This window comes from Peromyscus maniculatus, chromosome 3, assembly GCF_049852395.1.
Source record: "Peromyscus maniculatus bairdii isolate BWxNUB_F1_BW_parent chromosome 3, HU_Pman_BW_mat_3.1, whole genome shotgun sequence".
NCBI lineage: Eukaryota > Metazoa > Chordata > Mammalia > Rodentia > Cricetidae > Peromyscus > Peromyscus maniculatus.
The window spans coordinates 136,388,386-136,402,727 of NC_134854.1; the positions used below are offsets into that span (position 1 = coordinate 136,388,386).

Here is a 14,342-nt window from a genome sequence, read left to right on the forward strand (position 1 = left end):
ACTCATGGCTTGCTCAGCCTGCTTTCTTACACAACTCAGGATCAGGTGCCCAGGGATAACATCACCCACAGCGGGCTGGACCCTCCCACACCAGTCATTAATCAAGAAAATGCCCTACAGATGCCTACAGGCCAACCTTACGAGACGTTTTCTCAATTAAGATTCCTTCTTCCTGTTAGGTTTGTGTCAGCTTGACAAAGAACAATCAGTACAGATGTCTGTTTCTAACCAGCTGGAAACTCCTTCTTCTTCACCCCCCACTGCTGAGGATGAAATCCGGGGCCTCCTGCTCCCCCTGCACTGCACCCAGCTGCACCCCTCTCTTTAAGAAGGGCTTCTGCTCCCCTGCACTGCACCCAGATGCACCCCTCTCTTTAAGAAGGGTCTTCTGATCTCCGCTTGTGCCTGATTTTCTCCAAGGACAGGGCCATCAAAGACAAGCTCATGCTTTTGCGAGTTTGTCACAAATAAAAATGACAGCTTGACATTTATTAAGCACCATTTGTGTGCCACCCCTTGATAAGACTCTTGTATGGATTAGACTGCTGTTTTCCAAAACACAGGAAATGTCAATCAGAGCATGCAGCACACAGACAGGTGTTACCTCAACACAGTCTGCAATGCCTGCTGCCAGGAGTGGTTTGGATTTGAGAGAGAGACAGACAGACAGACAGACAGACAGACAGACAGACAGACTGACTGACTGACTTAGGGCTACTCCTGCTGTGATGAAACACCATGACCAAAAACAAGCTGGGGAGAAAAGGATTTATTTGGCTTATGCTTCCACATCACAGTTCATCATCAAAGGAAGTCAGGCTGCGAACTCAAACAGGGAAGAAACCTGGAGGCAGGAGCTGATGCTGAGGCCACTGGAAAGAGTTGGGTGGGAGAGGCTGTGTGCACCACCACTCTAGTCAAACAAATGCTCAGAATAGGTGAAACCACAAAGGCAGAAGATAGAGGAGTCCAGGGCTGGAGGGAGGTGTCAGGAGTGACAGCCCAAAGGAACAGCATTCTTTATCGTCTGGGGGGTAACAGACACTGGAGTGTTTGGGAGCTGCCGATGCTCATGGTTGGCCATCTATCTTGTCCACTTTCAATATGTGGGCTGCAAAGTGTGTGAGATAAGTATCAATAAATGTATATAAATAAATATATCAAAAATGATATATAATAATGCAGAAAATACTGGATATGACTATAGTTGGTACATGAAATTAAAAAAATTATTCAAGGAGCTAGTTAGGACAAATGTGTAAGACATTCAATCAGCAATCAATCAGTCTAATAACCTCCAGAGAGTGTTAACGTTTTTCCTGCTGCCAGAGCAGCTAGCCTCCAGGAATAAGCTCCCCACGGGCAGAGGATTCTAAGTGTTTCCAACCTTAGGCAGCTGGCTGCAAAACCAGGGCTCTGAAGAGACCGGCTACACTGCTTCCGAGGACCCTTCCCCAGACTCTGCACTTGACACGGGGTTGACCCAGGCCCTGGCTGTACTTTATGTGGAGGTAAGGAAGCTGAGACAAGAGAACGCTGCATTGGAGGATGACTACAGAGGTAGGGGCTGAAGTCTGGGTCACAGGGGTAGTCATCAACACCACTAAAATTCCTAGAGGGAGCACTATGGCCACCAAACACCTTTCCTTCCTCATGGGAAGAGCTTCCCCTGAAGGGTGACATTGATGAAATGCTTGTCCACCTGGACTTACACCCCCAATTCCCTTGTAATGTGCTGCAGGCTAGCCCAACAAAGGATTCACATCTGAATTTACTGCCTCCTACTGCGAACCTCGGAGTGATACTTGGTTGTTGCAAAGCACTAAACAGTCAGTCCATTCTTGGTGATACTTGGTTGCTGCATAGCACTGGACAGTCAGTCCACTCTTGGTCCTCACTGCTCTCTAAGAAATATTTGAGCACCTGGAAACACAGGGTCCCCGTTATTGATCCAATTGCTTTCCATTGTTCCAGTTATCTACAGTCAGCCATGGTCTGATAATATTAAATGAAAAAATTCAGAAATAAGTTCTAAATTTTATCTACTTATTTATCGAGATGGGGGTTCACTTTGTAGACCAGGCTGGCCTTGAACTTACAGAGATCCACCTGCCTCCTGAGTGCTGGGATTAAAGGAGTGCACCACCATGCCTGGCTTTTAAATTCCAAGTTTTAAATAGTTTTTCTTGCAGTTGTAACTTTGATTTCATTATTTTATTATTGTTCATTTCTTACAGGGCCTACTTTATAAATTAAATTTTATTTATGGTATAAAAAAACCAAACTACATGTAGGGCTCAGAACTGTCTGTGGCTTCAGACATTGAACAGGGCACAGCTTCAAGGCACTGCATATCTGGGGGCCACAGGACATGTCATCATCAGGAAGAACATGAATGAATTTGACAAGAGGAAACACGGCATTTCGCCGACTAAAACCTGGGGTCAGATATGACCGGTCCTAAGGGGCTCAAGGTCATCCTGTAGTGTAATTTCAGGGGTCACTGCAGAGAGACTATCCAAAATTATTATGGTCCAGCCTTAATAATCTTCTTCCCAGGGGCCCAGAAGAGAAGCTATGAACGGCGGGAATGATTTTTGGGGAAAAGAATCTAAGTACACCGAGCTCTTAGTCCATCTACTTTATTCCTCTGGGCTAAAATCCTATCTACACATCTTCAGTTCTATCCTCATGCCTAGCTCCTTTTTTTGCCTGATTTCTCTCTACATTTATCTCTTGTCCCCTCTCAGTTCTATCTTAATTCTCTTATCTTAGTTCTTGGTCTTTCTCATCTCGTTCTTCCCCATCTGGCTCTTCTTCATCTTCCACCTCATTCTTCTAGTTCTCTGTCTAGTTCTCCAGTCAAAATCCTCTCTAAGTGTTTGAGGTTTACAGTTATATATCCATGTGATAGCAGTGCTCTAGCTAAAGCAAGGTCACCAGACTTAAATTCTTACAGCGTTGTAAAGGGAGACAAGAGTTTCCTTGGGCAGTGACCATCAGGCTTTCTTTTACAACCCAAAGGGGGAATGGTAAAGGAGGAGGTCAACTGAGAGCTAAGATCGGTTAATATATTAGAAAAAGGGAATTTATGTGCTCAAACTACATTCTTAGAGGTGGTTAGGTAAATGTTACGAGTCTATGTTAGTATATATACCACTAAGGCTGTATAAGCAAGGAGAGTCTGAGCTTAATTCAGGAGATGGTTTGGCCTTGGATACCAAAGACCAGCAGCCCAGGTGTGACACTGCCCAACAGTGGTTCAGACCTTCCCACATCTATCAGTGAAGAAAATGTACCACAGGCTTGCCCACAGGGTATTCTGATGGTGGCATCTTCTCAGCTGAAGCTCCCTCTTCCCAGACGACCATCCAGCTGACAAACCACAGAAAGCAGAGATGGGTGTGAAGTCAGACCTTCCCCTGAGCACCCTGCAGGATCTTAGCTTTCTAACACCTGACAGAGGGTACGGCAACCACCAGCATGTAGTTGGGTGGTTCTGGTTCAAGGCCTGGGAAAGAGCAGATCAGAACAGACACCCAGGGCTGCGGGGCGGGGAGTGAGGAATGGGCAGCAAAGACCAGGTGAGTGGGACTTCAGGGAGGGAGGGAGGTATACAAAGCCACGAGAGTTCATTCAGACTGTGGATGGAGGAGCCTCTGAACCAGTATGAGCAAGACTGGGGATTTGCAGCCTGGTCCTCAGAGGATAACCCCAGTACTCCATTTACTGTTTCAAGAAATGCTGCAAACCAGGAAGAAGGGCATCTAGGTTGTGCCTGAGGGCCACAAGGCAGGGAACTCAGGAGCCCTGGAATGGGAGGGACCTAGGATGACACAGGGAATCTGCTCTAGGGGTGTGCAAGAAGCATGGACCTGCCCAAATCCACAGGCCCCGTCATTGTAACAAATAGCTCAGAGAACCAGCTTACAACGGGGTCAGGCACTGGGCTTCTAGAGGCTCCCGTACTTTGGAGTCAGGCTGCAGCAGTGGGTCATAGGGGCAGTGAAGGGGCAGCGGAAGGCTCACCTCAGGATGGCAGGAGAGATGAACCTGAGGATGGTGGGCTCTCACATTCCCAGCAAACACACGCCCTCAGTAACCTGGAGACCCTCCTGGAAGGCCCCCCTCTTAAAGGTTCCACTGACAGTCAATAGCACCACAGGCAGGGGACCAGGCTGTCAACCTACAAATGTCATCCAAACCAAAGCACCTCCGCTTCTATCCACCCTCCCCCTTCAGCTTGGTCCTGGGGTGAAATTCAGAGCTCCGCACCTGCTTAGCAAGTACTACTCTGCTATACCCCTGCCTTCTATCTGCAAATGTGTAGCATGTTATGCTAAGTTCTCTGCTGTTGTCACAGGATAGTGTTTACTGTTTGCGCAACCGATCGGAGGGACATGTTGAACAGGATGTACACACCTAGGTACTGCACGGGGACAATAACCGCTAATGATTATTGACAGTTTCTGCTGTAGGAGTACTTTATCAGCATCATGTCATTAACGTTTCACCAAAACAAACAAACAAACCACAACAAAACAAACAACAAACCTCAGAAGGCATTGCTGGAAACACCATTTGCAAACCAGGAAACTGAGGAATAGGCAGTTAGGAGACTGACCAAAGTTGCATGACTCGTATAGGTGAAGCAAGACATTCGACTTAGATTTGCCTGCTCCTGTCCCTGGATGTCACTACTCAACGCCACACCTTTGTGACTCACCTGTGTGTAGAGCAGGGGCCACGAGTGGAATGAGACCCCCAGGGTAGGGGCCGGGTGGGGGGTGGGCCTTAAGACCCAGCGCCATCAGCATCATCTGGGAGCTTCCAAAGTACTTTCCATCTCATGAACCGTCCCTGTCCCAACTAGGCCCCTGCAATGGAACCTGGCCAACACAGCTGTTGGCCTTTCAAAAGTTAGAGCTGCCCATTTACCTCTGAGCAGAGATGGGAAAACCGAGGCCCAAGCTTTGAAAGGTCACAGAGAGGGGGCAGAACTTCAAGTGTCACATTCACAGGTCACTTAGGCTTAGATAGAGGACTCCACTGATGGAGGCCAGTGAGTGGGGTTGCAGGGCAAACCTGTGCTCTGATAAGCCAGGTTCGTGCAAGGCCAGGGGTTGAGTGCACGCAAAGTACTGGGCGCGCAAGGTCTAGGTGCTGGGTACGCAAGGTCAAGTCACCAGACTTGCAGCATCCCTCCCACCCCGAGATTCATGCAGGCCGGGAGGTGGCCTGGGTACCGCGTCCCTGTCCGGGGCAGCCGGGCCGGGCGGCTCCCTCGGCTCCACCCCCGGCTCCCCCGCCCGCCGCCGCTCGAGCCTCTCAAAAGCCCGGGCGCCCGGGGCGGCGGCGCAGAGCCGGGGCCGGCGCACGAGGCGGCAGGGCGGCCATGACTGCGGAGCAGGCGCTGCCCCTGGGCAACGGGAAGGCGGCAGAGGAGGCGCGGGGGTCCGAGGCGCTGGGCGGCGGCGGCGGGGGCGCGGCGGGGACGCGCGAAGCGCGCGACAAGGCGGTTCACGAGCGCGGCCACTGGAACAACAAGGTGGAGTTCGTGCTGAGCGTAGCGGGCGAGATCATCGGGCTAGGCAACGTGTGGCGCTTCCCCTACCTGTGCTACAAGAACGGTGGAGGTGAGCGCGGCGGGGATGCGGGGCGACACCTAGGAGGGGACATCCCTCGTGCACGGCCCGATCCCCCCCTTCCCAGTCCCGGTGAGCTGAGGGGCTGCGCGGGGGCCCACCTGTTCCTCTGCGCCTGCGTGCACGGATCCGCTTCGCACCTGAGCGCGCCACCACCTGCCACCTGCCACGGGCCCAGAGCAGCGTCTGTCACCTGTGTGAGGGACCCACATGGCCCAGGAGCTCAGCTTTCAGGCAACTGGCTGGCGTTTTAGGCAGAAGTCCTTTAATTTAGCCTCGGAGGCTCAGCTGTCCTCACTGGAAAAGACTGGTCTGAGCAGTCTTTTGGAGAGGTCACTGAAGTGCCAGGAGCAGGTGCCCAGCTTTAGCTGTGTCTTCGTACTTCTTTTTCTCCCTTTGGCCTCACAGTCGCCTTGGAAGGCAGTGCTTTTACTGATCTCAAAGATGATGAGGCTAAGGGTCCAAGACACACTCTGTTTTACTACTGGCAAGGGTGGGATTCTGACCCCAAGGGTCTCGTTTTTCATGCAGGGTTGAGCTGACTCCAGGAACAACTTTCGGAAAGGCTTTGCTGTGTGCTCTTCTCTGGTTTTTTTTAAATTTACTCTTCAGGCCATTTCTAGGGAAAGTATTTTAGGCCTCTCTGGAGGAAAAACTGGCACTAAGCAGTTTCTTTTGCTGGGCTCAGACTCACCCACAACAATGGCAACCACGCTGACTTGGTATGCGTAAGATGCCTAGAGACCGGGGAAGGAGACCAGAGCCCCTTCCAGCAGCGGCGGCATCTCAGAGTGCCACTGCGGAGAGTGGAAGCTGTGGTCCCCAGCACTCCTAGCTGAGAGCATGGCTCAGATGCAGCTCCCCCCCCCAATATTGCAGCAGTAAGGGGCCAGAGTAGCAAGTGATCCCATTAAAACGTTCGGTGGTGCCACAGTTCCTCTCAGGAAAGGCCTGTGTTGGCATTTCCTCACCTCTGTGTGGTATCCCAATCTTCAAGAAAATCTCCAAACTCTAAAAAGGTAGTGCAGTTGGTTGGCACAGACAGAGCAGGGTTTCCTGTGCAAACAGTTTAGGGACCCGTGAAACATACTTCCTGGCCCAGGCCCTTTTTTGGGGTCATTCACTCCAAGGCACAGGCTGCTCCAGGCCTGCCCTGCACTGGTAATGAAGTGGCCAATAGTGCCTGTGGCTTGGCAAGGCGAGAAAGCAGGCCCGGACTTGGAGACCCAAAATGTACCCTGTACCCCCGGGCAGGCCCTGCCTCCCCGTGCAGACTGAGCCTTTAGAAGCCACTGTGCCAGCTTAGAAAGCTGTGGGAGCCCTTTAGGGTAATAGGAGGCAGAAAGTATTGTAGCATCTTTATTCATCTAGGAAATGTTAGGCTTAACCAAGAAGCATTCTGCAAAGTCGAACATGGAGATAAATTGGGTTAATCACAAATTCTGCTACGAATTGTTTTTAAGGTTGTAGTGAGTAAAGTTGAAAAATGACTCATTGTTGGTTTCTCTCTCTCTCTTTTTCCTCTCTTTGATTTGCCAAGAGCCTCCATCCGTGCAGACACCCCGGTTTGGTTGTTGGTTATTTTAAGAATTACAGTACTCGCTTTGTGAGTACACAGGCCAGCTGGCTTTCACCCAGTGTCATCTGTTGGCTTCTCGGAGGCTCACAGGTGAATTGCAGGGTCTTAAGGGAGCCACTTCAGCTTTTTAATCAAATAGATTTGGATTCAGGCCTCAGATACCATTTACCCTGTTACACAAGTCCCTGCCTTCAATCTAGCTGGGCTGTGGTTTCCTTTCAAAATAATTTGTCCACAGGCAGGACTCACAGATTCCCCACAGTAGCCGAAAGTATCTTGTTCACAGGGTGAAATCTTAAATTAGTCTCTTGCCCAGATAAGGCTAAGCCCCTTTCAGAGCCCAGTAGATAGGTCCACGCTATCGGGATTAATCAAGGTTGTTGCTGTTAATCCAGTGGTTAAAGAGGCTTCATTTAGCAAAAGCAATTTCAGCTAAAGCCTCCATTCTTGACATCAGATGAAGAATGCTGTGTTTTCATGCTTCGTTATTAGATGGGAGAAAGAAAATGGGGGACTTAGGGGGGTGTCCCCATCTGTGTCTAGGAGCTTAGGCTCACTTCGTTCATTTCATTTATTTTGAAGCAAGGCCCAAGCCATGGATATTGTGTTTAGGGTGGTCCTTACCCAGGCTAACCCTACCCCGTTTGCAGTGGGATCCTTGCTACAAATTCCTTAGGGCTCCCCTCCATACCTGGACCATATGTGCAGGGACATTTAACCCTTTGAAGCCTGGTGCTTCTCACTGTATGATTTCCTGAGACTTTTTTTTTTCTTTATGAGAAAAATCTTTTAGGGGGCTCTATAATAAAATAATAAGGGGTGGTCTCCCCCAGCCATCCTCTTGAGATTAGAGTTAAGAGGGGAGCAACACATAGGCTAAGAATGAGCTTAATCTGTGCTGGAGAGTGGAACAGGTGGGGTGGGGGCTGGGGACCTGGCTGGGCTGGTCAAGTGCTTTCTCTTCAGGCATGAAGATTGGGGTGGAATCCCCAGCACCCATATACATAACCCAGACATGGTGGTACACGTCTGTCATTCTAGGACTGGGAAGGTGGAGACAGGAGAGTACCTGGAGCTCACTGGACAGCCAGTCTAGCTGGAGGAGAGACCCTGTATCAAAAATGGGGTCAGGATTATAGAGAAAGGCCCTTGACACAGACTCACAGAATGTAAATCGCACAAAGAATTGATCAAAGCAATTTTTTTTAACATTCCCATTTTAATCATGCAACCATCCTGAGAAATGATCAGCGGCAGATATTAATAAAGCCCATTTTACAGCTGGAGAAGTGGAGGTTCAGAGATGTGAGGTAGAATTGCGTAAGGTCAAAGGTGGCAGAGGGCACAACCCCCTTCCATGTTTTCTGGCTCTAGACCCTCACACTAGCCAGGTTGGAAGTCCAGCTGAAGGAGCACTGTGTGTTGTCCTGTGGTAGATGGCCACTGACGGGCATTGGTGCTGAAGGGGAACCAGCAGGCCAGTTTCCATGCCATCCCTCTGCTCCCTCACAGGGGCATTCCTGATTCCCTACGTGGTGTTTTTCATCTGCTGTGGAATTCCTGTCTTCTTCCTGGAAACGGCTCTGGGGCAGTTCACAAGTGAAGGAGGCATTACCTGCTGGAGGAAAGTCTGCCCTCTATTTGAAGGTAAGTGTTGGTTTCATGAGCAAAGAAAACCTTGCCTCATTGATGACAAGTTTTCAGGAGCCAATGAAGGCTTTCAAAGGACAGAGACCCTAGCCGCTCTTTCTCCTTGGTCCTCACAGGCATTGGCTATGCAACACAGGTGATCGAGGCACATCTCAATGTCTATTACATCATCATCCTGGCATGGGCCATCTTCTACCTAAGCAATTGCTTCACCACCGAGCTCCCCTGGGCCACCTGTGGGCACGAGTGGAACACAGGTATGGTCTCCAGGCTGGGTCTCTCCTGGTCCTGTGGAGGGATTTGGGGTTGGTGGTGCATCCCAAGCTGGAACTTGAAAGTCAGAAGACATTGCGTAGAAATCTGATTTTTTCAACTTCTCTCTTTTGAAAGATTTACTTAATCTTATTTTATGTGTTTGAGTGTGTGTCTGCTTGTATGTATGTGACCATATGCATGCAGTACCCATGGAGACCAGAAGAGGGTGTCAGATCCACTGGGACTGGAGTTACAGATGCTTATGAGCCACCATGTGGATGCTAGGAATCGAACCTGAGTCCTCTGGAAGAGCAGCCAGTGCTCCTAACTGCTGAGCCAACTCTTCAGGCCCCAACTTCTCTGGCAACCTCCCTATTTGACAGCAGCAGTCACAACCATGACTGGGGAGCAGCTGTAGCTAATGGATGACATAGTGCCATCATCACACCCAAGTTACTTGGTTTGCTTTACTTGTTCAAACAGCTAAACATCTAAAGACAACACCCCCCCTTACCCCAAACAGTGGGGAGTCTTCTAGGTCATCTTTGACTTTGATACACTGTTTGTTTTTAGTCTGTCGTCCTATCAGACCTTCTTTGGCAATCTTGAAGAGGAGAAGAATACCTGTCCAACCCCTTTTGAGATTGTTGTGCTCAGAGCAGGCATCACTAATGGATTGTAGAACTCTTCCTTTCTGAGACAAGCTTGGCCTCAGAGCTCTCCTCCGAGGTGCTTCCTTTTGACTGGAATTGGGACACATACTTTGACCTATCCATCTATGTTATCACCTATGGTTATATTATGTCTAGGAGAGGCCTATCACCCCAAGAGCTGAGATACAGTGAGGTACTGTATGATGCTAAGAGGAGCAACCACAGGTGTTAGGTCTAGAAAGCACCACAGTCTAGTTTCTAGGCTCTGTGACTTTGTCTTAAGCGCCTTCCAGTCGCTCCTGTGGCAGTTGTTGCCAGCTCTCTTCAGGCCCAGGGTTCAGTCAGCCTCCCTTTGGCAAGGAACCTCATGGAGATGTTTAAAATTCAGAGACACATTCTTAGATTCCTGACAGTTAGTGTGCTAAGGAAACTACAAACCTGCACATGTCCTGAATCTCCACCCCAGCCACTGCAGTCGAGGGCCCTCAGGAGATTCCATTGCTTGACTCTGTGTTTGTAATTTCTCAAGATTTAATTTTTAAATCATGTGTCAACAAGACATATGTGGCTCAGTGGCTGAACAATTGGCCTAGCATGCACAGGGGCCTGGGTTCCATTCCCGACATTGGAAAAGGAAGAAAGGATAGAAGGAAGGAAGCAGGGAGAGAAGGAGGAAGAAAGGAGAGAAGGAAGGGAGGAAGGAGGGAAGGAAGGAGGGAAGGAAGGAAGAAAGGAAGGATAGAGACACGTTGTTATAAGGCATGCTGTGAGGAGGAAGGTCTTGCAGAAGGGTGGGCTGAGGAAATATGGGGGAATATGCAGCAGCCTCTTTGCTGTCGGGTCTGCTTTTCTGTTAGGAAAGCAGTTTATGGTCACCAACTGGAATTATTCTGTGCATCCTGGGAGGGTATGGTATTGCTTTGTATTGTATCAGTTCCCAAGTTTAGTTGGTATTTCATTTATACAATTAATCCATCTTTAAGATAGAGTCTTGTGTAGCCCAGGGTGGACCTGGAGTTCCTGGTCCTCTTGCCTCTCCTGCCCAGGTGCTGGGAGTACAGATGGATGCAGGGCGGCTTTAACTTGTGTTATATATGATCTTAGACCAAAGACCGAGAAGCAATTGACTTGCTACAATTTTACTTTTGCATATCTAGCTGTGGGAGCAGTCATACAGGTTTATAACCATTGTTTATTTGTACATAATAAATGTTAACACAAATGACATATCGGTTTTGAATGTCTGAGGGAGTGTGTGGTGTGTGTGTCTGTGCCTGTCTGTCTGTCTGCCTGCTTTGTTTTATTCTGCCCAGGTTTAGTTTTTTTTTTTTTTTTTTTTTTTTTTTTTTTTTTTTTTTTTTTTTTTAGTTTTGAGACAGGGACTCTCTGTAGGCCAAGCTGGCTTCAGATTCACAGAGGTCCCTCAGCTGAGTCTTCAGGAATGAATCACCACACCCAGTTTCTTTTTACTCTTAGGAAAAATATTTAGGCAGCACCATTTTGGAGTCTGATAAAAGCCAAGGACACTGCCATTGAAGAAACAGGCAGGAGTCTATGCAGTCAGTTTGCTGACAGTGTTGGGTTCTAGGCTCCACTATAAACTCCCTGGGGCGCCCAAACCCACCTGCTTTCAGCATAAGGCTGCACTAGCCAAGAGGAGTTAGAATGAAGCAGACAGCCAGGCCATTTATCCCCAGTCGAGCACAGACCCCTGCCTTGTGATCCCCTTTCTCCAAAGCCCAGAACATGCATGCCTGCTGCACCTGAGATGCTCCTGCCCGCGTGGCAGGAGTAACTGGGGTTCGTCTGTGAGAAGGTGGCGCCGCCTAATGTTGCAGCACCCACTCATCACTGGCCCCTGAGCAGGATGGATGCCTGGGCCCTAAAGGAGCTGGTGCAGGAGGCTCTGCCCCAGAAAACCTGCAGCCCAGTGGCCCAGGCAGCTGTACCCACAGATGCAGGGTCTACGGTAGCTGACAGGTTCCAAATCAACCACAGCCAGCAGTGGAGTCCTGGCTGGAGTTGTTCTTGGTTCTGTCTTTAGCAGGCTGTGGGCTTTACAGAGGGGAGGGGGCTGTACATGGGGATCTCAGCTATTCCTTGGATTCTTTTTCTTCGTAGGGAAGACTTGGAAAAGGTGATTCCTTGGAGGGTCTTGGGGTTCTTATTTACTTAGAATTCAGGAGAGGGAGGTCATGGAAGGCTTTCTGGAGGAGGAGGAGGAAGAGGAGGAGGAGGGGGAGGAGGAGGAGGAGAAGGAAACAGCTCAGGATTGTTCTGGACCTGGACACTGGGATGGTTCTGCTGCAGAGTTCCTTGGTGATCAAATTTCTGGGAAGAGTTGTTCAATAACCAACTTTTAGACTTACCAGAATGAGTGAGGGGATGAAGGAACCAAGGACCCCTTCGGTGTGTGGTTCCTGCCAGTTCATCCAGTCCTCAGCCCTTCATAAGACTTACAGTAGTCACCTCTCTCTATGCGAATGGGAACCCCAGCTCCATCAGAGCCCCTGGGGATGACTGGCCTGTTGTGTTCATTCTGGTGAGGGTCCCTGAGCAACAGAGACCAGGGCTGTGGACAGGGCTAAACAGAGAAAGAGAAGAAAGTCCAGAAGATGGTGTGGGTGTGAGGCCAGGGACAGCATGTGGTAAGATTCTGGGCAGGACCAGAGTCCGGTCCTATTCCTCCCACTTCTCCTGTTAGAACCAGAGCAGGCCATCAGGGAAACTGTTGTCAAATCTTGGATTCTCTTGTGCTCTGGCCCCTGTTTGCCAACACCACCTGCTTGTGCCATCAGTGCCTTGTACTCCCCGGGGTCAGCCCCATGAAGCTTAATTTCCTTGTGTGTTTTGTCTTGTTCTCACTCAGAGAAATGTGTGGAGTTCCAGAAGCTGAACGTCAGCAACTACAGCCATGTGTCCCTGCAGAACGCCACCTCCCCGGTCATGGAATTCTGGGAGTAAGTGAAGGATCAGCTGGCCTTGTCCTCATCCCTATCCCCCCCCCCATCCCCTCCCACCCTCCACCTCCTCCTGGAAAAGCCTAGCCCAACTCCCTCCATTCCACACTTTTTGGCTCCTGTGGCCATCTGACGATGGAGAAGCGAGCGTATGTGGGCGTTCTTCCGGGGCATCCCATAGGAGCAGCTGAGAGGAACTCGTTCTGGTTCTCTGAAAACATGTCAGCATGCCTAGTGCTTATTAGGGCGGGAAGTGCTTGGTAAAAAGACAGTTTAAAAATTCATTCCGAACAGCGAAGAACCTAGTGCTCAGTTGCCGTAAGCAAAGCCGGGAGTATATTTAGCCTTAGAAAGCTGAAGTCTCGGTGGTGGTGGGGGGAGGGCTATCTTGCTCTCAGTACCTGAAGTAGTGTGTAAAAAAGTAGATCCACTTCAGTGGGGAAGAGGGTGTGGAGAGGCAGGTTTCAAATGTGTTTAAGACGGATGTGAGATTGAATGGACCCGGAAGGTTGTGAGCACCCCTTATCCTAGAAGCGGGGACAATTTTATCCGAGTTCTAAAGTGATCCTCACAAGGCTGAGGGGTACAGTTGTGTAAGCTGTATGCACACCTGGGGAGCATCATTCCCAGGTGCCTTGTGAAACGTGCACTGTAGAAGTGTGTGGTGCACAACCTGCAGGATGTATACAGTCGCCCTGACTTCTGCTGCAAGAGAGTCCTTCTGCTCGGGCATAGATAGGTGGTTTCTGTACATGTTGAAAGCTAAACCAAATGCTCCCCGAGGTCTCTCAGTCTGCGGAGGCCTGACTTCATGGGCATAGTCTCCCCTACTTTATGGCTAATTAGAAATAGTAACATGGCCAGGCGGTGGTGGCACACGCCTTTAAAAGCACTCAGGAAGCAGAGCCAGGCAGATCTCTGTGAGTTTGAGGCCAGCCTGGTCTACAGAAGGAGATCCAGGACAGCTACACAGAGAAACCCTGTCTTGGAAAAAAATAATAAAAAAGAAAAGAAATAGTAACATGGGGATGAATGGGGGGTTTTGAGCGATTTTAATGTGTGTTGGATACCATTTGTTTCCTTCCCTTCAGAAGTCTGGCTGAATTTAGATTCATCATTCTCCTGTCTTTACATTTATTCTGCTTACATATGTGCCTGGAATAGAACAGAGGCCCCTTACTTACTGTAAACGTTCCCAGGACTAGTATCCAAGCCTTACATTTCGTTTCGACTTTGTTTCTTTTCTCAGCAGTCATTTCAAGATGAGTCTATATTGATATAAGGATTCTGGCTTCTTTACACACACACACCCTTAATCATGTTGCTCTGTGTGAATGATTACCTTGTATTTGCAAGTCTTCTTGATGGGGTTAGACTACCTTGTATTTGCAAGTCTTCTTGATGGGGTTAGACTGTTAGCCATCACCACAGTGGTTGAACTAACTGTGCTTTCTTGGTGGTTTCTAATCTGCAAGCCCATCTTAGTCTGTTTTATATTACTGTTACAAAATACCCAGGACTGGGTGACTTATAAAGAAGAGAGGTTTATTTCCTAGACTTGTAGAGTTTGGAAGTCCAGGGTGGACAGGCTAGTGCTTGG

At 49.3% G+C, this 14,342-nt stretch overlaps 1 protein-coding gene across 1 annotated transcript in view; it reads left to right on the top strand.

Moving 5' to 3' along the window:
- Window positions 1-5,380: 5,380 nt before the first annotated feature.
- The window catches only part of Slc6a11 (solute carrier family 6 member 11), a 113,441-nt gene continuing 104,479 nt past the window's right edge, over window positions 5,381-14,342 (top strand). The window contains exons 1-4 of the mRNA XM_006994997.4: window positions 5,381-5,636; window positions 8,737-8,871; window positions 8,991-9,131; window positions 12,652-12,742. Of these exons, the coding sequence (XP_006995059.3) occupies window positions 5,396-5,636; window positions 8,737-8,871; window positions 8,991-9,131; window positions 12,652-12,742 (608 nt within the window). The 5' untranslated portion in view covers window positions 5,381-5,395. The remainder of the gene's footprint in view (window positions 5,637-8,736; window positions 8,872-8,990; window positions 9,132-12,651; window positions 12,743-14,342) is intronic.